Consider the following 23,205-nt stretch of genomic DNA (forward strand, 5'->3'; position numbering starts at 1 on the left):
CTTAAAATATCTGTAAGAACTCTGAAGATTTTCTTCACCTTTAAATGGTTAAAGATTGTCTGAAGAAAACCAAACAAGTTATACTTAATAAGAATTAGAATCTCTAGCATAAAATTATAAGAAAATTGATCACTAGTCCTTTGCTATTATATGGTTACAAGAATTTACATCACTGACCATATAAACAGATCTTTCTCTGGTAGGTTGGTTTCAATTTGTATTTTCAATGGTTTAGAAATTATTAGCTAAAATAATTATAAGAAACTTAGGGTAAGTTTTAAGAACTTCCCTTCAAGTGTTCCACTAAAAGAAGAATGGTCAAAATCAATGTTCTATTTTAGGTAACAGTATTGTACCAAGGCTAATTCTTAGTTTTGTTCATGTTCTTTGGTCACATAAGATTTTAATACAACGCGAGGATTAACATAGGAAACAAAGACTTCTCTATGTACTTTTCTTGGTAACTCTTCTATAAATCCAAAATTATCTCAAGATAAGATGTTAAAAAAATAAAAGCTCAACTATCCGGACCTTATTACCTTTTTACTACCAAATGTACAGAACAATAAAAAACTGTATTTTCTATTTTCCCATGTTGAGTTGAACTCTCAGATTAGCTACCAAGTGTATAATAAACTTAGTTTTGACTGCTTTGCTATAGTAATTACTTTGAATGCTGAGAAAGACAAACCGTATTTCTAAAGAAACAGTAAAACTTAACATTCTTAATTTTTTGACAGATAAAGTAACAACATTCTACATAAATTATAACTCTGTCCCTTTATGTAGGAGTCTAAGATAAAAATATTTAGATTTTTATTTGGGCAACAAAATCAAGAGGTTCATAGGAATAAGAAAGAAATAGAATGATCACTAATGTAACCAGACTAAAATATATAAGCTGCATCTCTCGTTCTCTCTCTCACTCACACACTCACACTCAGGCATACACACATACACACTCACACACAGTCCGTGCTTTGTAACTCTCAGGTGAATAATCCCCTTGGTTTAAATACTAGTTCAACTGCAATGAACACATTAAGATATTGTTTAGGTGGAAAAAAGTCTCAAGAAGAAAACATTAAAAAAGGTATATTAATCATTACTTCAAATCAAGTTATCTCTCTCCTCTAGACAATAAACAAGATTTTATGTCTCCAAATGAACCCAGGTCCTTAAATTATGAAAGATAATTTTTAAAAATTTAAACACAACCCTGAGTACTAGAAACTTTTATGCTGTATTTTAGTCTAATTATACTGAAAGTTTTGCATGGTAGTTCATTAAAATACCACGTATCATGAATGCCCAGTTACCAGATTTTTTTTTATGTCTCTATAACAGCTAAATCATTTATTATATAACTACCTTCAGTAATCTAACAGTAGTTGAGTGAGACATACTACTTATAAACCTTTACTTCTAAAATTGTACTTATGCAAATTTTCTTTATAAGAACAAAAGAAAAACACTCAAGGGGCTTGGGAAATAATTTTAATCTACATTTGCATAATTCATACCCGAATTTCTTAAGTTCTGCCAGAGTTTTGGCCTTCAAAACATTTCTTAATTTTAGTTTTCTTGGTGAGCTAGCTCTGCATTGCCTTTAAAAGTACACTATCCTTTAATGGGTTCAATTAGCATAAACAATCTAAATCTGTGATACCTGTATCTAATGAAGTACAATATATAAACAACACTGTATCACCTAGAATTGTCAAGCTTTTCATGAAAGCCTAAAAAATAACTCCAAAAGAATTAAGCTATTTTATTTAACAGGTAATAGATATTTCTCATAAAGCGAAGCTTAAATATTTAATTTTTTGATACCCTAAAATGTATTTCATAAGCCTTTAAGTCTACGGTTTTATACAGTTTTCCATCAGGGAGGCCAGATATACATATACACACACACTTATATACACACATATGTGTGTGTGTATATATATAATTTCTCTTACATGTAACTAATTAAAGATTTTAAGAGGGTGGAGGCTATAAATTAGGTGCAATTTAGTCATAACACCATACAAAGACCTTATATAATAATCAGGAAAGAGATGTTTAACATTATTGCTTAGTCTTAATAAAACGGCAAATTTTAACCAAACTGATACCTCTCCACTCTTATGTTTTATATACATTTAAATCATAGTGCTTAAAGTAATATAGGTACTGATATAATGTTTTAATTTAATTAGTTGTAAACAAATTCCAATTTATTATTCAATGCATATATTCCCCTTTAACTAGCTACTATGCTACCTCAGAATTATTCTTTCTAGAAAAAGTAACCTTCCCAAGGATAAAACAATGCAGAGCTTCTTCTCCTTTAAGGTTTTCAAGTATTATAGGAACACAAACTCATGAAAAAACTACTTAAAAATCCAACATCCCATCTTGCTTTACTAATTATGGGATAAAGAAAGAGATGTGAACAAAACAAACATTCTTTTACACTTCTCTGTTAAACGTAAAGGTATACCAAGAAATACTGTAACTGTTTATGAGCTACTTTCTAGCTTTTCAAGTATAGGACACAACTATATTTCTGTCAAGTGAGGAGAAATGAATAGTCAACCTTAGGTAACTAAAAAAGATGGGAGGCACGAAAAGATAAACTGACTTTGGCTTTTAAGAACCTACCGTTGACCCTGAACTGCCAGATTCAACAACAGCAACAGCAACAACAATAACGACAGCAACAACAAAAGAGGACAGCAGCAAGCCACCATTTTACCATACAGTAAGAATTCTGAAAATAGGCAATACATTTTTTCCCGTCAACTCATTCTGTTGTATCTTGTTTCTCCTGCTTTTTGGTAGCAGGCAGTTCAAGGCTTGCCCACTGCATAGGTTCAGCTTTTCTCATGGTGATCTCAATCTTTGTTGCAGTCATAGTTACATAACTTCGTGTTACGTCAATCACCTGCAACAAATCAGAAAATGACTGTAAGCCTCGATCTTAAAGGAAAATACTGGTCTTGTCCATGCTAATAATCAAAACTCCAAGCTGCTAAGGCCATTTTTATAGCCAGATTTAAACATTTTATTAAGAATTTAAACATTTAAACATTTAAAATTCATTTTAGTAAGTTACATACCTACTTTGCATCACTGTTTTGTAAAATAGTTTATTTTTACTGTACAAATAGGCATTTTAAGGTATAAGAAAAAATTCTGGATTCACAGATACTTACACCCCATAATTTCACATTTTGATGAAATTCCTTCTCTCCTTCAAATACAATGTGTACATTTAACTGAAAAATATACAGGGTTATCTGATCAAATACAAATCGATATAACAGGATTTAAAACAATGATTATTATTATTTTTTTAAAGATTTTATTTATTCATGAGAGACAGAGAGAGAGAGAGTGCGCACGAGGAGAGACACAGGCAGAGGGAGAAGCAGGCTCTATGCAGGGAGCCCGACATGGGACTCGATCCCGGGTCTCCAGGATCAGGTCCTGGGCCAAAGGCGGCAGTAAACCGCTGAGCCACCCAGGCCGCCCCAACAATGATTATTTTTTTTTAAGGAAACCATTAACAGAAAAGAAAAATTAACTGAAGTTTCACACTGAGAACTAGGTACTATATAATACGATAAATCTTCTAAGCTAATACAGTATCTCCAGAATGCTTCAGAAAGAATTCTACTATGCAGAAATTTTCATTTCAATAGTTTCTGACAGCAATTTCAAACTATTTTTTTTCGAATGGAAAATAAAAAAAATCTTAAAATCAGCCCAAACACAGTATTTTATAATACATTAACATAGAGAATAATGTACAAAGACAATTTTTTCTCAAAGATATTTAGCGTACTTACCAATGTACTATTTGCTACTACTTGGCTAAGTTCTGGAAGTGAATTTTTAGCATAGATTGAAATGGTTACTTCACCCCCCGTTTGATGCCAGTCATGTCTACATGGAACAACTTTTTTCCCCTGTAAGAGAAGAAAAATGAGTTTACAAAATGCCAAATAACCTCTAAAAAAAAAAGAGGAATTTGAGCCAAATAACTGAGAAAAAATTACCATGTGCAATTGAGGTCCTTAAAGTTGTTTTTTTTTAAATAAGATTTCATTTATTTATTGAGAGACACAGAGAGAGAGAGAGAGAGAGAGAGAGACAGAGACACAGGCAGAGGGAGAAGCAGGCCCCATGCAGGGAGCCCGACGTGGGACTCAATCATGGGACTGCAGGATCACGCCCCGGGCTGAAGGCAGGCGCTAAACTGCTGAGCCACCCAGGGATCCCCTCCTTAAAAAGTTTTTAAGGGAAGACATCTTCTAAAGTTCCCAAAGGTTTAAAAAAACATATATATTACAATATGAATCTTTATAGTCCTATGGCTGAAGAAAATGTTTATTCTTCCATTTGATTTTTTTCTTTCATGTCCATAGCTTTAATACATTGAAAAAGACAACTTAAGAACTAATGAATTTTATCGTATCTTAACATCTCTGCAATCTGTTAAGCACAGTCATAAAAACATTCTATGAAGACTAAAATAAGACATTTGCTTGGTGAAATAAATCCAAACACTTTAACTTCACGCACAGAAACCCTCCACTTATTTTCTGTAAAGTTGGAATCTGACTACAAATTGAAATTTCTAATTTCTATAAATTGGAACCAATTGAGTACTTATACTATCTGTTCTTTGTTATAAAATAATTTTCCTCTTATAATAACATGCAGAAAAAAGTGATAATTTGCTTATTGTTATAGAAATAACTATTACCTACCAGAGGAACATTATTTTATCAAGGACTATTTAAAAAAAGAGACAAATCGTGATGTTTTGTAAATGAAAGCAATTTAGTTACAATGGAGCAAAAACTGTGAGACACTACTGTTCAAAAAGCAGTATCTACATTTTGGTAAAATTATGCGAACCGTATTTAAATTACTTATATCGCTTACATTTTTTGCCCTTAACTACTAGCTCAGATACTTAATACTTGGTAACTGTAAGCATTAAAAAAAAATAACAAAAACATTAATCAAGGGTTATACCCTGAAAACTTCTGCATATAACAGAAAACAACATTTTCAAAATTATGGTCCTTGGAGAAAATACAGCGAGATTTTACCGAATCTTTTGGTTAATAAAACATTCCTGCAAGTTTTGCAGCAGATGAATTAAAATAACTTGAAGGAACACCAAAGCATGTTATTAAAAATCAGAAACCACAGAATATTCAAATGTAGAATGAATGAATCTCTAAAGCAATTTGAAAATTTACAATTATTTTTTAAGTTAAAAGACATATATAGTGAAAAGCTTCATTGCTAGTAGGGTTTTAGTACCAATATAGGACATAAAATTAATTTAATATATTATAAAATACGTTACAATAGCTAACACATACTTATTGAGCAATAAATTGCTTGCCTTCTTACAATTTAATGGGATTTTTGGACACTTACGTGGATAGCCTGTATCTTTTTAAAGTTATCCAGGAAGTAGGAACTAAAGTTTTTGTTATTTTGATAAACTACCCCGTAGCAAGCAGAGGCATTCAAGACAATTGGAACAAGTTTGCGATCCTTCTCTTTGGCCAATAGATGGAGTGTTTTTGCACTGCAAATGGTTGAGTCAAGTTTTAAAGGACCAAAAGAGAATCAGAAGTCTAAGTGATCAAACACTGAAGGAGTAGAAAAGTGATTTTTAATAAACAAAAAGTGGGAAGAAACTATGGAATTACAGAAACACATGCTTCAATTTTGGCAGAGGCTTTACTATTTCACAAAAACCTGCATATTTGCATTGTCATACACAATGGCTGCTTTGAGCAAAGGGTAGTGCTCTGGGAGCTTGACTCAATTTTAACTTTTAGGCACATCAAACTTTTACTATGAGAGAGAGAGAAAAGTAGTTTGTTTTTTTAAATGTGAAGACAAAATCATCTTAAATCTTTAAAAAACGACTCAGATAAATATATCCCGATATGTTATTTTTAAAAGGCTAAAGGCTACTTACAGCATCCTTTTTAGTCCACATGTGTTTCCCTGTTGTACAGCCCTCTTGGGCTAAGAATGTATTGAAATCAGAAGTTTTTCTTCTACAACAGCTCCAGTATTTCATCCTTTAAATTATCATGGAAAAACTTCAGAAATAAAAATCTTACAACCACTTAAGTCCAGAAGCAGTACAGTGACAATGTAATTTTAAAAGCTAAGTAAGTGTGTGAACTGTAGTATTCTACAAAGTGTCTATGTCTCTAAAGAGTTAAAACTATCAGAAGACTAATCATTTTAAAACCAGAATGCCATTTATTGTAGCAGTTTTGGAGCTCCTGAGTAAAGATGCTTAAAACCACGAAATTCCAAATCCGCTTTTCACTAATAGCTCACATCCAGATTCCTCATAAAATTCCCCAAAAGTGGTATGACCAAAGGTTTCGACAGAGTGGAAGATTTTAACATGGTACTGTATTTCTATCGACTATAGCATAAAACAAAAGAGGGGCCAGATCTCCAATGAGGACTGTGGAAAGTGTGGCTTTTTTTGGATGACACAATACTGGTGTTTTAGTGCTCTAGGGCTAAAAATTCTCAAAGTCTGTCAATGCACAGAAAAGTCCTTCAAACTAAAAACGATCCAATCCAAATAGAGTATCCCATTGAAAATTTAGGGAATAAGGAAAAACATCAAGTTTGAATCACAATGGCCACTTTACTGTAATCATTGTTTCAGTTATCTGACATGTAAAAAGACAAAATCCACAATCTAGGGTATTTTGAAGACTATGTAACAATGTAAATAAAATACCCAATAATGCTGCATGGCAAATAATATTTATAGGCATATTAACTTTTCTAACCTCTACCATGAAGTTTTTATTAGTCATGTATAAGTTACCCTTCATGAAAAATAGGTACTCCAGAATGATATACACAGACTTCTTCAAGACTCTGTAGACCTTGATATGTCTAAAAGAGAAAAAAAAGAGGAAAAAATAAGCTTCACATCTCAATGCTATATTTCATAAATATTTGTAGGACTGGTGACCTCTAAGAACTATGAAAATGCTCAAGAAGTAACAATTACCTACAACATTTTTCATAAATTCACCCCAGGCCATTCCAATAAGGAATTTGAAAAATGATTCCTTTTTGGATATGCTTAAGTTTTATTTTCCTGTGAAAAAGGCAAATAGTAAAGTAGACAATGGGATATATTAAGATGCTTTCACACTGTCAGGTATGAGGTCACAACTCAAGCATATTCATGTATCTAAGTTTATAGAATAATACTGAAACCAAAGCATTAGTATTCTCAATAGAAACAGAGTTATATATAGCATGATTTATATGTATAGGAAACTCTGTGTGGGCATTACAAATTAAGAAGCAGTTCTGGAAATTCTAGGGTGTTGTTGATTTCTTATCCCTAGGAAGGGTAAAATGAGCTGCAGACCTATAAATATATCCAGGGTTTGTCTGGAAGATCCGGGCCCCATTGCTGCTGTAGGTGAAGGCTCTACAGATGAATTCACAAAAAGTTATGTTAATAAAACACAGATGCAGCCAGTAGTTTATTTTTACTTTGGTATTTATAGCAACCACCTACAAGTACAGAAAATAAAATTCTGTATATTTACTTTTGGTAAATCCAATGTACTGCCTGTATGCATCTCCTAAGGAGATTCCATAAGCACACAAAACTCAAGGTTAGATTCTGAACTTAACCAGTATTGCCCCCTCCACTCCTACTCTTCTTCCTACCTTATTTGATGGCACCATATCCATTTAGTCTTCCAAAGCAAAAAAAAAAAAAAAAAAGTCCTCCGCAGTTTTTCCTCTCCTTCCCTTCATGTTTTCTAGCATGAAACCCTGTCAATTTACCTTGAAAATATCTATCATTTTAATTTGCTAACCTTCCTCAGGATCACCAGATTTTAGAAAATGAGACTATGCTAACAGATTTTAATTAATTTCTCTACCTCACACCTTACATAGTTATCAGTTCCAGGTGGTTTGTACATTTAAATGTGCCTCTCTACATATGACAAAATATTGATGGCCTTAAATTAGGCAGATTTCTTAAAAGGAAAACGAAAAGCACTAGTCAAACCAAACAGACAAATTGGATTTCATTAAACAGCCTCTGTTTGTCAAGTCATTACTAAGACAATGAAAATGCATAGCATCTATCTCTGGCTAAAGAAAAGAAGTCCTAAAATCAGTAAGAAAAAGCCAACTGATAGAAAAACAGGTAAAAGTTTTTAGACATTTCACAAAAGAGGATATCCAAGTGACCAATAAACATAATAAAGAAAGGTACTCCACCTCATCACTGGGAAAGTGCAAGTTAAAATCACAATGGGAACACTATACACTCATGGCTAAAATATAAAAGACTGATGTTACAAAGTGTTACACCAAGGTGTAGAACAAACAAAATCAACCTCATATACTGCTGGCAGATGTATAAATACAACCATCCAAGAAGAAATCTATGAGCAAGTATCCCTTAAAGTTGTACACAAACTATGGTCTGATAATTCCTTTTCTAGTCATTTACCTAAAAAGAAATGTATCCATGTGTCCCAAAAGTTGGGCACAAAATGTTCACAGTAGCATCAAACCAGAAAATTTAAAGGACAATAGAAAGGGTAAACTGGCAACATTCACACAAGGACATTATTTTGAAACAATGAAAATGAACTATGGCTACATGCAACAAAGATAACTCTCAATACACATTTTATTAAGCCAAGACGACAGGTACTAGAGTACCTGGTCTATGATTCTATTCACATTAAGCCCAAAAATAGGCAGAATGACTCTTTACTGATAGAAAAACGTTACTTTTGGGAGAAAATAGTAAGTGGGAGAAGGTATAAGGAGGGCTCTACTTTGTGAAAATCCCTTGAGCTATAAATTTACTGAAATCTGTATACTTTTTAATGTTATTATTTCAATAAAAAAGATAATAATGACCTCTATAACCTACAGTGAAATCTAACTTTTGAGCACTGTAAAAGCGTTTTGAGATAGATCTGGTCCCTACTTTTCTAATCTTAACTCCACACCAACAAATTTTGTGCCATTATTATTTACTGTTCATTGTTTTCTGTATACTGCTATCACCTCTGCTTGAGATATCCTTTTCCTTTTTGTCCATTTGCAGGATGGACTTCATGTTTCAAAATTCATCTGAGACAGTTTTTCTCTGATCTCCCTGCAAACACTTCACCACTTGCACGGTCTCCTGCAATCCAGTACTTTAGTACTTACTCTCTATTTCTACCTTACATATATATAAATACATTTTCATTTCCATTGCTAAATAAGAAAGGTGATCTCAAACTTAACATGAGGGAAAATTACAAACTTCCCCTAATCCTCTTTTTCTCCTTCTTGGTTAATGGTGTCAACAGTCACCTAGCTGCTGGAGCCCCAACTCCCCTTCACTTGAAGTTCATTAGTAAGTCCTGTTAGTATTTCCAAATAGTATTCATTCTGCATGATTTGACATAAAACCAGGCAGGCAGTGTTCTAAAGCATTCAAGACACAGCAAACGACAATAACAAAAATTCTGTCCTTGTAAACCTTACATGAGAGGAAGAAGGGAAGGGAAAGTCAGCTGGGATAGATCATAGGCAAAATACACATGCAAAAGCAGCAGCATGTTATATGGTGATCAGTGCCCTGGAGAAAAAAGGACAATTTAGAGATGCTGGAGGGCGCTCAATTTTTTACATAGGTAGAAAAAAATCCTTACTGAGATGTCTGAATATATCCCACATTGAACCATTTCTAAAGAATACTCTCTAATCCCACTAGTTGGTCTTCCACAATTGCATCCTGGCTGGTTTTCCTTCCTCCAATTCCCCTACTGCCCCATTGTATTTGTCATATTATCAGCCAAAGAGATATTTTTTAAAACCCCTCCTTAAAACAGAAAACGTCTTCCCATTATACCTTAAAATACAAAAAAAAATCCACCCCCTCCCCAAAACCCAAACCCTTCCCTGGGCCCTGAAAGGATAGCCATAATCTTGCCTATCTCATTTACCCCTTTCACATTTTACACCGCTGACCAAGCCTCACTGACCTTTCTCTTAATTTCTTGAAAAACCAAGCTCTAAGGGCTCCACACATTCTGCTCTCATATCAACTTGGAGATTTACATAACTCACCTGCCACATTATTTACATTTCTGGCTTAGTGTCACTTCCAAAAGAACTTTCCTGACAGCCTTATTTAATAACTATACTCTCTACTGAATTCTCTTCATATCAATTTGAATTTATATTTAATACCAATGTGTTATCCTTCCCTCTAAATTAGAATAAGCGCCACACAGCAGAAATTTTTAGTTTATACTATATTTCCAGCCCCCAAGCAATGTCTGGCACACAGTAAGTGCTCAGGAAATGCCGACTGAATTAGAATTACTTATTCCCATGATTCTGTCAGATACAATATTCATCAGACATTATCTCTTATCCATGTTCACAGCCCTAATCCACAGCACAGCACACCAACCAAGACATAATAGGCACCCAAATATTTGTTGAATTCAATCAGTAAATTGCACTCTTCTTCAAAATTAAATTTTACTTCCATGACACAACACAAATTTTACAATATATACCTTTGTACACCCTCCATTTTTACATGAAGTCCCAATCTTAATTTCATCACTGTCCTCTTCTAAAAATAAAAAGGAAAGAAAATCAAATTAGAAACATTAAAATAACTTTAGTGTCATTCTTAAGTAACCTTCTTCATAAAGCAAGTATTTGAAAAAAATAGTAACCTTAAAAAACACCGATATTTTAAAACAATTTTAAGTTATTAAATTTTCTACATGACCTCTCAGGTAATATATATAAAAAGCTAGTAAGAAATCAACTACTGTGATTACGTTTTGCCCATGTCCCCAAATGATATATGACACATTTCTATTCTATAATGCAATACAATATCCAACATCTTAACCCTGTAAAAGAGAAGTCATGAAAGGGGTACTACTTCCCTCCATGGTATTGAGTGTAGGTCAGAATATATTGAATATGTTTTATATCATGCACATTTACAATTATCAAATAAATTTAACAGTTAAAAGGAATGAATGATAGAAGAAAAAATGCTTAACAGTTTCTCATTTTAATAAAGACGTTACAGAATAAACTAACAATTCATTTTGTGGTATTACTGGTATTTAGAAAACAAAAACAAATTCTTTACTATATTGTGCTACCTTTTCAATATTTATGTATAGTGAACTATACTGCTTCTCTTTTAGATAATTGGTTAATTGTACAAAAAAAAGTTACAAGATAAAAATCTTACCTTTCTTACTTTCTTCATTCCCCGAGGATAGTTTAAGTTTGTCAAGTGCTTGTTTTAGGGAGGCAGATATTTTTAATTCCAAGTTTGTCATTGGTTCATCTGGGCTGGAGAATTTTTAAACTTTATTACCATTATTGATGTTCCAAAAATATATACATATGCATGTTTTTTTTTTTTACTAAAAATAAATACACTAAGAATCTATAAAAAAAACCAATGCCTTGTGAATTTTTTCCTATTAAATAGTATTTTACAAATACATGCTATTACGTATTTACACTTTTACGTTTTAACAGAAAAATTCTGATATAAAAGCATTAAATTCCAGACACTTGGGTTGCTTAGTCGGTTAAATGACTGACTCTTGATTTTAGATCAGGTCACTATCTCAGGGTCGTAAGATTGAGTCTTGAGTCAGTGGAGCCTGTTGGGGATTTTCTCTCTCTCCCTCCCACCTCATTAGTAAACAAATTTAAAAAAAATTAAGTCTCCAATAATCATGCTATTACCAACATGGTAAGTCATTAATCAGTAAGTTTAATGAGAAAAGAGTAAATACTAGGAATCCAAGTTGCCAAGAAGGGACCATGAAGTACTTTTACATTCCACACCTAAGCAAAATGCTAAGCATACAATTAACAGGCAACAAGTACGTACTACGTGAATCCATATTCCTATCACTGGAGATAATTCACTTGATGTGGACACTGTTTACATGCATCCATAAAATCAGAATTATATCACAAGGTAATTTCAGTAGGGTTAAAAATGAATAACAAGACCTCCCTAACATTTCATAATGGTTAAGTGTTATGTGTACAATTTATTTAAAGCCATTCAATAAGTATTAAGAATATTAATGCAACAATAAAACAGAAATCCTAGGTTATACATTCCACATCCCTAATGAAAATAATTATTGTAGGCAGATGTCGGAAGTATTAACAAAGTACATAAAAACCTGTATTTCCATAATCTCTACAATACTACCAAATGAATTTAGGGAAAAATACTTAATTTCTCTCACTTCTTAATTAGTAGTTCATCATTTAAAGTAAATATTAACTCATACTGATAATTATAGTAGGCACCACTGTAATACTTAAGAATGAGCCATGCCAAAATTGTCTTTTCCTTATAATTTTTTATAACTGGTGTATCAGCCAGGAAGTCATTTGATAAAGTCTCTGATGATTATGGATGAGGTGAAGATGGAATAAAAATCAGTTTAAGTAGTCTGGTTGAATGAACAAACATCAAAAAGTCTCTCAGGTCCAGTATTATTCAGTATGCTCTAAACTTATTTAAGATCAATAAAGGGAAAAAAGTCATGAAAACCATGAAGTCCATCATGGGAATACAAATATCAACTGGGGACATATTTGAGACCAACACATCTGTTTTCTAAGTCTTATATTTTGGTTCTTTTTTTTTAAGATTTTATTTATTTATTCATGAGACATAGAGAGAGAGAGAGAGGCAGAGGGAGAAGCAGGCTGCATGCAGGGAGCCCAACATGGGACTCGATCCCGGGTCTCCAGGATCAGGCCCTGGGCTGAAGGCGGCGTTTAACCACTGAGCCACCTGGGCTGCCCTGTACTTTGGTTCTAAAACAATACTCAAGTGCAACATGAAAGAGGCCTGGTTTAACAGTGGCAGTCAACATGCATATATGGGAATGTAAAATAGAGTTTAGTTGATCAGAGATAAGTATGAAGAATCTGTGTAATTCTACTGCAAAATGAGCAAAAGGTATTTTAAACATACTTTAATAGATCAGCCATCTAAACCAAATAAACAAAAAATTTAATGATTATAATGAAATCAGTTTTCAGGCATGTGAAAGTAAAAGAGGAGTGATTAGGCTTGTTCTAAGTTACAAAATATGGACAAATGAAAGACAGAACTTTGCTCAATATGAAGAAAAATATATACTTAGTAACAATAAAAGGGACTACTTTAAAAGTAAATTCTTCTTCACTAGAATTATTTGAAAGGAAACTAAACATCCTTCTGTCAAGAATGTCCTAGAAGATAGTCAAGAAGACAGAAGAAAGAGGAAGGCCTCTAAAGTTCTTTTTCACCTCAAACTGATTCTCTGACAATTCCTGTCTAGAATTTCATTATGCCATAGTGAAAAAGACATGTCAAGTCCCAAGAAAGATGTGTGGCTCTTCTGCTTTTGACATAATATTATGATAATACACTGAACAAATACGCAATGAAAGTTTACTATGTACATGTCCTCAAGCTGCAGACAAAATACAAATGGAAGGTATACTAAGGGAAAATCAAATAGATAAAAAGTTGGTGACCTACATAACAACTACAAATGGTATGTGAAATCACAAAATACTAAGAACAGATGCTATTATTCACTCGTGACAAAAATATACAAGTGTATGAGGTGTACCTTGGCCTTTTTATTGCTTCTACTGGCTTAGGGGCTTGAATGATGTGCTCCTGAAACTTGGGTTTCAATTCAGAAAGTTCTTTCTTCTCAGTAGTCTTGACTTCAGGTTTGACTGGCTCAGGTGGCTTCTCACTATTATGCCTACCTTTTGTACAGCCCTGTTTGTTAGGAAATATAAAAGTTATCATTGTTTCACATGCAATGGTAGAAAAATTATTTTCAATTCTTTATTAATACATTCTATTATATGCATTCTCCACACACTTATTTTAAGAAACTAAAAACAGAACTCCAAATGTGCAATATTTGTAAAAAAGTTCTCACATCTTAATGTATTTTAAAAGAAGCCTTTAAATTATACTTCATAAATATCTACTTATACACAGCATAAACTTTTTTACGGTAAACAAGTTCTGGAAATCTCACATGGAATCCTACAAATTATTTACACAGAAGGACCTTGATTTGAGCCCTCAGTTCTTCTACTTACTAGCTATATAACCTTGAGCAAGTTAATCTTTTTAAACTTCAGCTTCCTCACCAGTAAAATGGAGGCAATGGCACTTAAATTTTTTGAGAAGATTAAGTAAAATAGAGTATTTGTCAAATCTGGCAGGTAGTAAATGGTCGATAAATGCTAGCTACCTTTTCCACATTCTACTGAGTCATACGTGCACTGTAACATCCCTGAAATTGTAACTTCAAAGGCATATCATTTCATTAACAGCTTTTATTTACTTTAAGGATACACAAAATAAATGGTTTATCTTGAGAGTATCGTAGGTTTGATAAATACTATTATTCCTCACTTACTATAAAAATGCTTTGAATTGTTGCCTACCACCTCCTTCTTGATGTACTTTAAAGACTACTTATACCAAGGACAAACAAAATTGATGGGTGGGTAATTAATACTGTGAAACTTTTAGCTCTCAAACAGATAAATTCCTTATTTTAAAGACTGTCAAGGGAGGTGAGCTCCACTTTAAAAGAAAGGTTCTATCTGCCTGTTAACAGACTATTCAGTAGACGTCCAAAATTAGATTCCTAAAATTTGGAGCTTCCCATTATTTTTACTTTTTCAGGAGATAATCTAGGAAAAAAAATACTTACCGCAATGCTTAAAAAATCAGAAAAATCGGTTGTTCTTCTCTTACAGCAAGACCAACCCTATGAAACAGAAAAAAACTACAAATTCAATTTGCATAGAACTACAACCCACTAAGAGTCTATTTGCACTTATGTTCTGGAATCTGGCAGTGACTAGCACATATATAGATTCCACAGTTGGAAAGTGTTATAAATGATTCATCTAATCAAGTGAAATGATTTTTAGTTTTTGATTTTAAAAAAATTAACCAATGTTAAAGGTGATTTGTGTTGTGACTGATCACAAAAGGAAGTACCTTAAGATAGGGAAATAAAAATTGCTTCTGGGCAGCCCTGGTGGCTCAGCAGTTTAGCGCCGCCTGCAGCCAAGGGCGTGATCCTGGAGACCCTGGATCGAGTCCCACGTCAGGCTCTCTGCGTGGAGCCTGCTTCTCCCTCTGCCTGTGTTTCTGCCTCTCTCTCTCTCTGCATCTCTATAAATAAATAAAATCTTTAAAAAAAAAATTGCAAAAAAAAAAAAATTGCTTCTGTTTTCAAGACTAGTACTTGATTCTGAAGAGAAACATTTTATAATTTCTAAAAATACCATAAACTTTAAAGGATCTAAGGAGTAAGTGAAGTGCTTTACTTTAAAAATCCAGTAAATTAGAAATATTAATTACAATTCAGTTTCTAAAGAACTCACTCACTGAAGGTGTTCCCCAACAATAAGCATTCTATTTTCAGAACAACACAGATTGATGAGCATAGTAGCCTAAGAATTGCTAGATCTTTTTTTTTGAATTGTTAGATCTTTGAAAGTTAAATGATCTTTTCAGCAACAAGCATAAAGTTAGATATTGCAATGCCATGTGTGATTTTTAAACAAAGTATCAAGTAGCTTACCAAAAGCTTTAAACTGTCATCTATAATTCCAGTGTAGTATAGAGAATAAAAAAATACAAAAGCAGCAGTTTCAAGACTTAGGATGTTTTAAAATTAGACCAAAGGCTAGGATTTGCACATATCTATCTGGACCTCACTGCTTTTCTCAATATACTGCATGAAGAATTTGGTAGTGGTTTTTTTCACACTATGCATTTCCAAATTATTTTATTTATTTTATTTTTTTATTTTTTTTTTTCCAAATTATTTTAAAGAAAATGTTAAGGGACACCTGGGTGGCTCAGTGGTTGAGCATCTGCCTTTCGCTCAGGGCCTGATCCCGAAGTCCTGGGATGGGGTCCCGCATCGGGCTCCCTGCATGGAGCCTGTTTCTCCCTCTGTGTCTCTGCCTCCCTATCTTTCATGAAAAAATAACTAAAATCTTAAAAAAAAAAAAAAGAAAGATGTTAAATTTACTATAATTCAATTTTTCCTTTATTCTGAAATTGAATTCTTTTACTCTGAATTGAGATATAAATGAAATTCTACTTTAATCTTAAAATATAGTATTTAGTTGCATTGATAATAAAGTCATCAGAAAAGTTATTCTGTATGGAAAAAAGCTTTATTATCTTAATCACATATAAAGAATTACAGCAGATATTCTGGGGATACTGGAATACGTACATGATACATACCAGTTGTTCCCAAATGCTAATCTGGGATCTATGGCAGTCCTCAATAAAACAAAAAAATGAAGGATAAATTGAAGTATGTGAGTATAAGATTGTCATTTCTTAAGAAGGACAGTCTCTCTTCTCTATGTCACTTCTAATTTGAATATTAAAATATTCTTTTGTATATGCTATATTTAACTTCTTTTTTTTTTTAAGATTTATTTATTTATTCAGTCAGAGAGAGCGAGAGAGAGGCAGAGACACAGGCAGAGGGAGAAGCAGGCTCCATGCAGGAAGCCCGATGTGGGACTTGATCCCAGGTCTCCAGGATCACACCCCGGGCTGCAAGCGGCGCTAAATCGCTGCGCCACCAGGGCTGCCCGCAATATTTAACTTCTTATTCGGCAATAAACTGGCAACAGTGGATATTATACTGATTTATCTATTTTTGTCTATGTATTTGCGCTGTGAAATTCAACAGTGTCAGAAAGTACAGGTCTTCAAGAAATGTTTATAGAGACAATAATAAACAGCAGGACTGGGAAAAAGAAACAAGAAGACTTCAGAGTGAAATCATTAAGATTAATTTAACAGGGTGACTAACAGTTGGGTAGTAAAAAAAAGAGCAATGGACTGAATGACTAGAAAGTTTGTGATATTACTAGCAGCAGCAAAGTTCAGATGCAGGCTATTTTTGGGTAAGAGTTCACTTTAAAAACTGGTTTTCAATCACAAATGAAATGCAAACATTCTGCAGAAGCCACTGGTACAGAGAGGATGTTTAAGGATAGAAACAAATGAAATGAGAGGAATAGGAAGCTAAAGACAAAGGTGAAGTATGTCTCTGGTTAAGGGATAGAAACATATTACAAGAAAGAAAGAAAAACATACAGTATGAAAAATAAACATAGAATAAATGGCAGTCTAGGAAAGATAAGTCCCCTCACTCTTCTGTAAAAGTAAATATTCCCCAGAACCAGATTCCATCCCCAAAATAGTTTGTAAAACAGTTAAAAAGACCTAAGGAAGAATCAGCTCTCTTAACCTGCCCTACTGAATGGTTGTTTTGTTTTCTTTACTTTTCTTTACTCAGATTCCATCCCCAAAATAGTTTGTAAAACAGTTAAAAAGACCTAAGGAAGAATCAGCTCTCTTAACCTGCCCTACTGAATGGCTGTTTTGTTTTCTTTACTTAGAATTAACCAGACTAACATAAACTTGTTATCTAATTATATATCTTTATTAACACTTGGCTATCAAACAGATAATTACCAAAAGGATCCAACTACTCCTTAGAAGGTATAATTAGAAATTCAAAAGGCATCAACAATATTTAAACATGTAAGACTGGTTACCAAAATCTAAAACCATGGCGGCCACACTGCAACATTTCCTTTTGAGATATATATTATCTTTTGAGATATTATTGTATTATCATAAATTTTTAAAAGATCAATAAATACACCAAGAAAAACTTGGTCAAGCAGCATTCTATTATTTCTCTAATTATCCAGAACATCAAGTACAGGTGGAAAACAGGTGGTACCTCAGATTGGCACCCTTTACTGTTTGTGACAATCTTTGCTAAAATTCAAAGCAGCTCTTATTACACAGTAGCCGCCTGACAGATTAAGAAACTAAGATTCAGTACAACTGCTTTCACTTCCTCTCAAGATTAAAAAGTGAAGAAATAAAGAGTACAGAAAATGAGAGTTGGGAAGGAAAGAATTTTGTAACTGGGAAAGACTTTAAGATCAGCATCCCAAAATGGTCATTAAGAAAGCAAGAAGTCACAAGTTGACAAAAAAAAGATGAGCAAATAAAGATTCAGTATTACACCTCTAAATTTAATATACAGATATGAAAAGACTGAAATGTATCAAGCTCTTACCTTTAAGGCATCATGAAAGACTGGAACACCTGGGTGATACGTGCAAGCATCTGGTAAAAAACAAAGAAAGGGAAAAAATACACTTTATAATAAAGAATAAAAAATCATGATTTTCTTCAGGCGTTAACATTTAATCCTTTTTCCAAATGCAGGTAATACTCTGCTTTTCCTTAAGAATTCGCAAATGTGTGAGTTTAACATGGCACATAGTGCTTAATATAATATCATATTAAAATAGTAATAGTTAAAATTCTAATTCAAGAGTATGACAACTGTAAACAAAAATAATACAGAACAGTGCAAGTATAACAAATTGCATTTTATTCCTCTAGTCTTTATAGTTAAACTTGTTTAGAACCAAAACTTCAAGCTCCATGATTTTGACCATCACCTTCCAATTCTATTTACAAAAATATTATCAAACCAAAGTGTTCTATGTACATCGATCCACAGATTGCCCAAGAGATTCTCTAAAAAGATATTTTAGAAGGATAGGTTCAAAACTGTAAAAAGAGATGTACTATCTAATTGCTATTTTAATTTTCCTAGACAGGTGTCAATACCTAGATACAAACCTCATTAAAAAGTTTAAGTTTCACAGTCTATTTTCAGGGTTGTCACTGCCTGTTACACTGTATTTCCCTCCCCCTCACCCATTACACCATCAATTTTCACTAACACTTATGAAAATAAGCTCAGTACAGTTTACAATATAAAATACATTTTTAAAAAAATCTTATTTATTCATGAGAGACCCACAGAGAAAGAGACAGAGACATAGGCAGAGGGAGAAGCAGGCTCCCTGCAAGAAGCCTGATGTGGGACTCCACCCCGTACCCTGGATCACACCATGAGCTGAAGGCAGGTACTCAACTACTGAGCCACCCAGGCAATCCCGAAATGTCACATTTTTAAAAAATCAGATGATGATAAACAATTACTTCCTGACTAGACACAATCAGGAGCTTAGAAAAAGCAGGTGAGTTCCACATCTGTACAATTTTTTTTATAAGGCTACTTTGCCCCAACTTTCTTGTCTGCTTAGCTTTTAATTGGCTACAACCTCTGATGCCTGTTGTTGCCTTAAAATGATTGATTCCTGGTACTTCTTATCCCTATATTAACAGAATGGTTCCTTAGTAAACAGGTGTTATATAGATACTCTGCTAGGCTAATGGAGCAAAAAAGTGTCAGGTATTTTCATGGTACAGTAAGTAAATCCACGGAATAAGAAACTATAGGTAGCAATGGAATTAAGGGCTGAAAAAGGAGATTCAAAGTAGAAATGAATATACAGAAGGTGAGTAAGAGAAAGTTGAGAACAGAATCAAAGAGGGAACAAATACAGTCTTTTCAAATATCAAACTCACACAGAGGCATAAAATGCACACTGCATTAACATACTAAGAGGCATAATCATCACAGTGGTCAGTCTGGGCAGAACGGCAGGAGTCAGTCAGGTCTTAACCCTACAACTAGTATGAATGAAATCTGAAAATTACTGCTTTCGTGTGTATAAAACAAGCAGATGGTTATTTTCCTCTGGCCTTTACTAGGTTTACAGGTTTTGCTCAGCTCTATTTTAGCGGTAAGGAACTACATTGTAGCAGTTAGGAGCCAAGGGCTTTACTCATTGGGTCTGACCCTGGCTCAATTTCTGGCTCTGCCTCTCAGTAGCTGATTCAACTTCCTTACAAATTGGAATTAAATAAAAAACTGTGAAGCAGTGCTTTTTGCAGAGTTAACTGTTTAATATGTGAAAAATACCAACTGTACCTCCTTTAAACATTTAGTCTGTGTTTCAAACTAAAACCTGCTTATCAGCTTCGAAGGCAGGCTTTTTATTTTTGCCCAAAGGTCAGACTTCTGCCGTTGTAAAAAACTTTCTCCTAACCAAGTCCGCAGTTTGCTATTAGCTGTTATCTTCTACTTCCCATTTCCATTTTCTTAACTTACCAAACACCTTACTGGGATTAAGTCTCTAACCCCCATTTTGATAAAGCAACTACACTTTCCACAACCTTTTGGGAGCCCCCTGATGAATTCAGTACCTGCTGATCCCATAATCCCTGAACGTCTACTCCTCTTTCCACTCCCCTCTCTCTCATCTCTTTCCCAGGCGTTATACCATCTCTCTCTCTCTCTCTCTCACTCACACACACACACACACACACACACGGTACTTGCTTCCAAAAAAATGGTTCTATCTACTTCCTAATTTCCGGCCGGTATAGAACACCCTACACAGACATTTACTGTAGTACATTATTGTCTTAGGGAACAAAGCCTCAGTCTTTCCGCTTAACATTAAAGTAAACAGCGCAGATACTAAGGCAAGTTTTACCCTTTACCTTGGCTACCAACAGCAAAGGCTTTAAAACCTTTTATTCCTCAATCCTGTCATCCACTGAACTCACACAATCTTCTTTTCGAAGAAGTCCATCTTAATGGGATAAAAAAGTCCATGATAGAAACGTGAGTGTCGTACACGGACTGCGAGACTGGACGGTACCTCGCAGAGTCCTGCCAGGGTCTTCCCATTCTAACCCTGTCCCCAGTTCGCCTGCGCGCCAGGCAGGTACCTCAGATCTATCAGGTTTTGGTTTCCTTCACACCGCAGGCCCCACGCTGCTACCAGGCGGAAGCCGGGGCTCTCCAACGGCTCCGGCCCCACACACGGTAAAGGGGCGCTGGAACCCTAAAGCGTGTCATGGGTGACAGGCCGACGTCCGGCGCACGGAGAACACACGGGTGCCAGCTGCAGTGCTCAGAGCGCGGTCGTTTGCCACCGCCGTCGAGAATCCACTCGCTTTATCCCTTTCCCCGTTCACGTTTCGGGCGCAGGGACCGCACGTCGTCCGGCCCGGCCCGTTCACTCGCATCCCCGCGGCGGACGCGGGCGCCGCCAGCCCGAGGGCACAGCGCTGCCTCGGAGGGTCCCGCCCCGCCCCCGGGGCCACCACGGGCCGCGCACCCCGCCACGGAGCAACACGGCCTACGGGTACAGGGCGGTCTTCACGACCCACCACGCTTAAAAAAAAAAAAAAAAAAGTAACTTTATAAGAGCCGGGTGGCTGAACCAGCGGGAAACAAAACTTTCAGAAAAACCCCGCCAGGGCCCGACCCCACGCGCTCGCGGCTCAGCGCCCCCCGCCCCGCCCCGCCCCGCCCCTCGCCCCGCGCCCGGGCCGACCTGTCCCCGAGGAGCCGGGGCGGGAGTGAATCCCGAGGTTCTAATTCCAGGCGAGCCCCGGGCGGCCGGGCGGGCGGGCCACGTGGGAGCCGGCAGTGCGGGTCGCGGGCGGGCTGGGCGGGGCGGCCGCGGGGGAGGGAGGGCGGGCGGCGCGGGGCAAGCCCGGCGGGGGCAGCGCGGCGCCGGCCCGCGGGGACCCCGACATGCCCTTGGGCCCAAGGGCGTCCCCCTGCCGGGCCGGGGCGGGCCGGGGCGGGCGGCGCGCTCTCACCGTCGGAGTTGGTCTCGGGATCGAAGCGCTGGCCGCAGCCCCGGTTGTAGCACAGCAGGGCCATGTCTTCTCCCCGCCGCTCGCGGGCCTGCTCCACACGCCGGGAAGGGCAGCGGGCTGCCGGCTGGGGCGGCTGCCGGCTTCCGGAAACGGCCGGTTCCGCTTCAGGAACCTTCGCGAATTTTCCGGTCGCGCAGGCGCAGAGAAGATGGGAAGGGGCGGGGCCGGCGGCGGCGGCGGCGGGGGCGCCGGGTCGGGCTTCGGAGGCGGGAAGCGTGAAGCCTGAAGCCCAGCGCCCTAGAGGCGGATCGGCGACGGCGTCCGAGGGCCTACGGGCCGCGCTGCGGGGTGCGGGGTGCGGGCCGCGGGGTGCCGGGTGCCACGCGCCACCACCACAGCCGCCTCTCGGCTTTTGCGGCGAGTCCAGCCCCGGCCTGGCGGTTCGGTTCGCCCCCTCGCGGCCGCACGGAAGGCGCAGAGCCCGGCGGCGTTTGCGCGTCCCCCGCCGGAACGGGGTTGCCTGGCAACCAGGAGACGCGGGGACGCCCTCTCCCGGGGCTGCCGTCTCCGCCGCCCGGGTCTCCGCGGCGCGGGACTGTTGGGGCGTCGGGGCAAGTGTGATCACGGAGTCATCGAGGCCGACTCCTTTGAGAATACAAAGCACTTGAAGTCAGGAGATCTTACACTGTTGACCGAATGCAGTGCTAGAAATGGTCACCGGTGTGCTCAGACTCTGGGGTAAAGGGACGCTGTTTCAAGTCAGGCTCCATTTGTTGAGTTTGCCGATACTGCTTCAGTCCGGGGACGACTAATAAAATTTCATCAAGTGCGTGGTAATGGGCACACGCTAAGGATGTCGTCTACAACTTGTATATTTCCCAAACTTGGGACATTTGAAGTAAAAGCAAACCCTTCTTGATAGCAAGTATGCTTCTTGATATAGTAACACCAGTAATAATTAAATAGAAGTAAAAAAGCTATACAATGTTTCTAGTGATCTGTTAATGAGAGGTGGGCTCAAAATCTTCTGAGCCCAATAAAATTAAGACCATTTTTTCATGGTCCCTTCCTCTTTTTATACCTAGAGGTATTATATTTTTCTGTAGTCATCTCAAGATACATATATACAATATATTATTCTTCACTTAACGTGACTAGAGTATTTTTCTGTTTCATAGTCATTATAAATGAAGTAATATTCTGTTGAATAAATTAGCACTATGACCATTCTTCCTTTAATCTCATCACTATTATTATATATAAACTTCAATAGTCAACTAACTGTACCTTGTTTTTTCTTATTTTAGATTTCCCTCCAGGATAACTTTTGAGAAGTGGCCGTACTGGGGTAAAGGGCGTAAGCCTTTTAAAACAAATTTAAGATTTTAAAGGCAAATCTAGCCATTTATTTCCAATACGTGGTACCAATTGTCAGTTTCACCAGCCATGGATTGGAG

The 23,205-nt window shown here is 36.6% G+C and overlaps 1 protein-coding gene and 1 long non-coding RNA gene across 17 annotated transcripts in view; one reads left to right on the forward strand and one right to left on the reverse strand.

Moving 5' to 3' along the window:
• Positions 1-1,484: 1,484 nt before the first annotated feature.
• On the reverse strand, positions 1,485-21,935 carry CHORDC1 (cysteine and histidine rich domain containing 1). Its single transcript, XM_077867433.1, has 11 exons — positions 21,749-21,935; positions 18,285-18,334; positions 14,856-14,912; positions 13,743-13,900; positions 11,330-11,433; positions 10,629-10,687; positions 6,884-6,954; positions 6,002-6,107; positions 3,840-3,959; positions 3,204-3,266; positions 1,485-2,932 (listed from the first exon to the last, which is right to left on the reverse strand). Exons 1-11 carry the CDS (start codon positions 21,810-21,812, stop codon positions 2,792-2,794), a joined length of 993 nt encoding a protein of 330 aa, XP_077723559.1. The 5' UTR covers positions 21,813-21,935; the 3' UTR covers positions 1,485-2,791.
• A 246-nt stretch (positions 21,936-22,181) lies between these two features.
• The window catches only part of LOC144295047 (uncharacterized), a 75,157-nt gene continuing 74,133 nt past the window's right edge, over positions 22,182-23,205 (forward strand). For 5 of the 16 annotated variants that reach the window (XR_013362388.1, XR_013362392.1, XR_013362386.1 and 2 more), the window contains exons 1-2: positions 22,183-22,673; positions 23,056-23,096. This is a non-coding gene — a long non-coding RNA (uncharacterized LOC144295047). Of the gene's footprint in view, positions 22,674-23,055; positions 23,097-23,205 lie in introns of all 16 variants that reach the window. The other 11 variants (XR_013362394.1, XR_013362397.1, XR_013362385.1 and 8 more) reach the window with 9 other exon arrangements.

This window comes from Canis aureus, chromosome 23, assembly GCF_053574225.1.
Source record: "Canis aureus isolate CA01 chromosome 23, VMU_Caureus_v.1.0, whole genome shotgun sequence".
In the NCBI taxonomy this organism is placed as follows: Eukaryota; Metazoa; Chordata; class Mammalia; order Carnivora; family Canidae; genus Canis; species Canis aureus.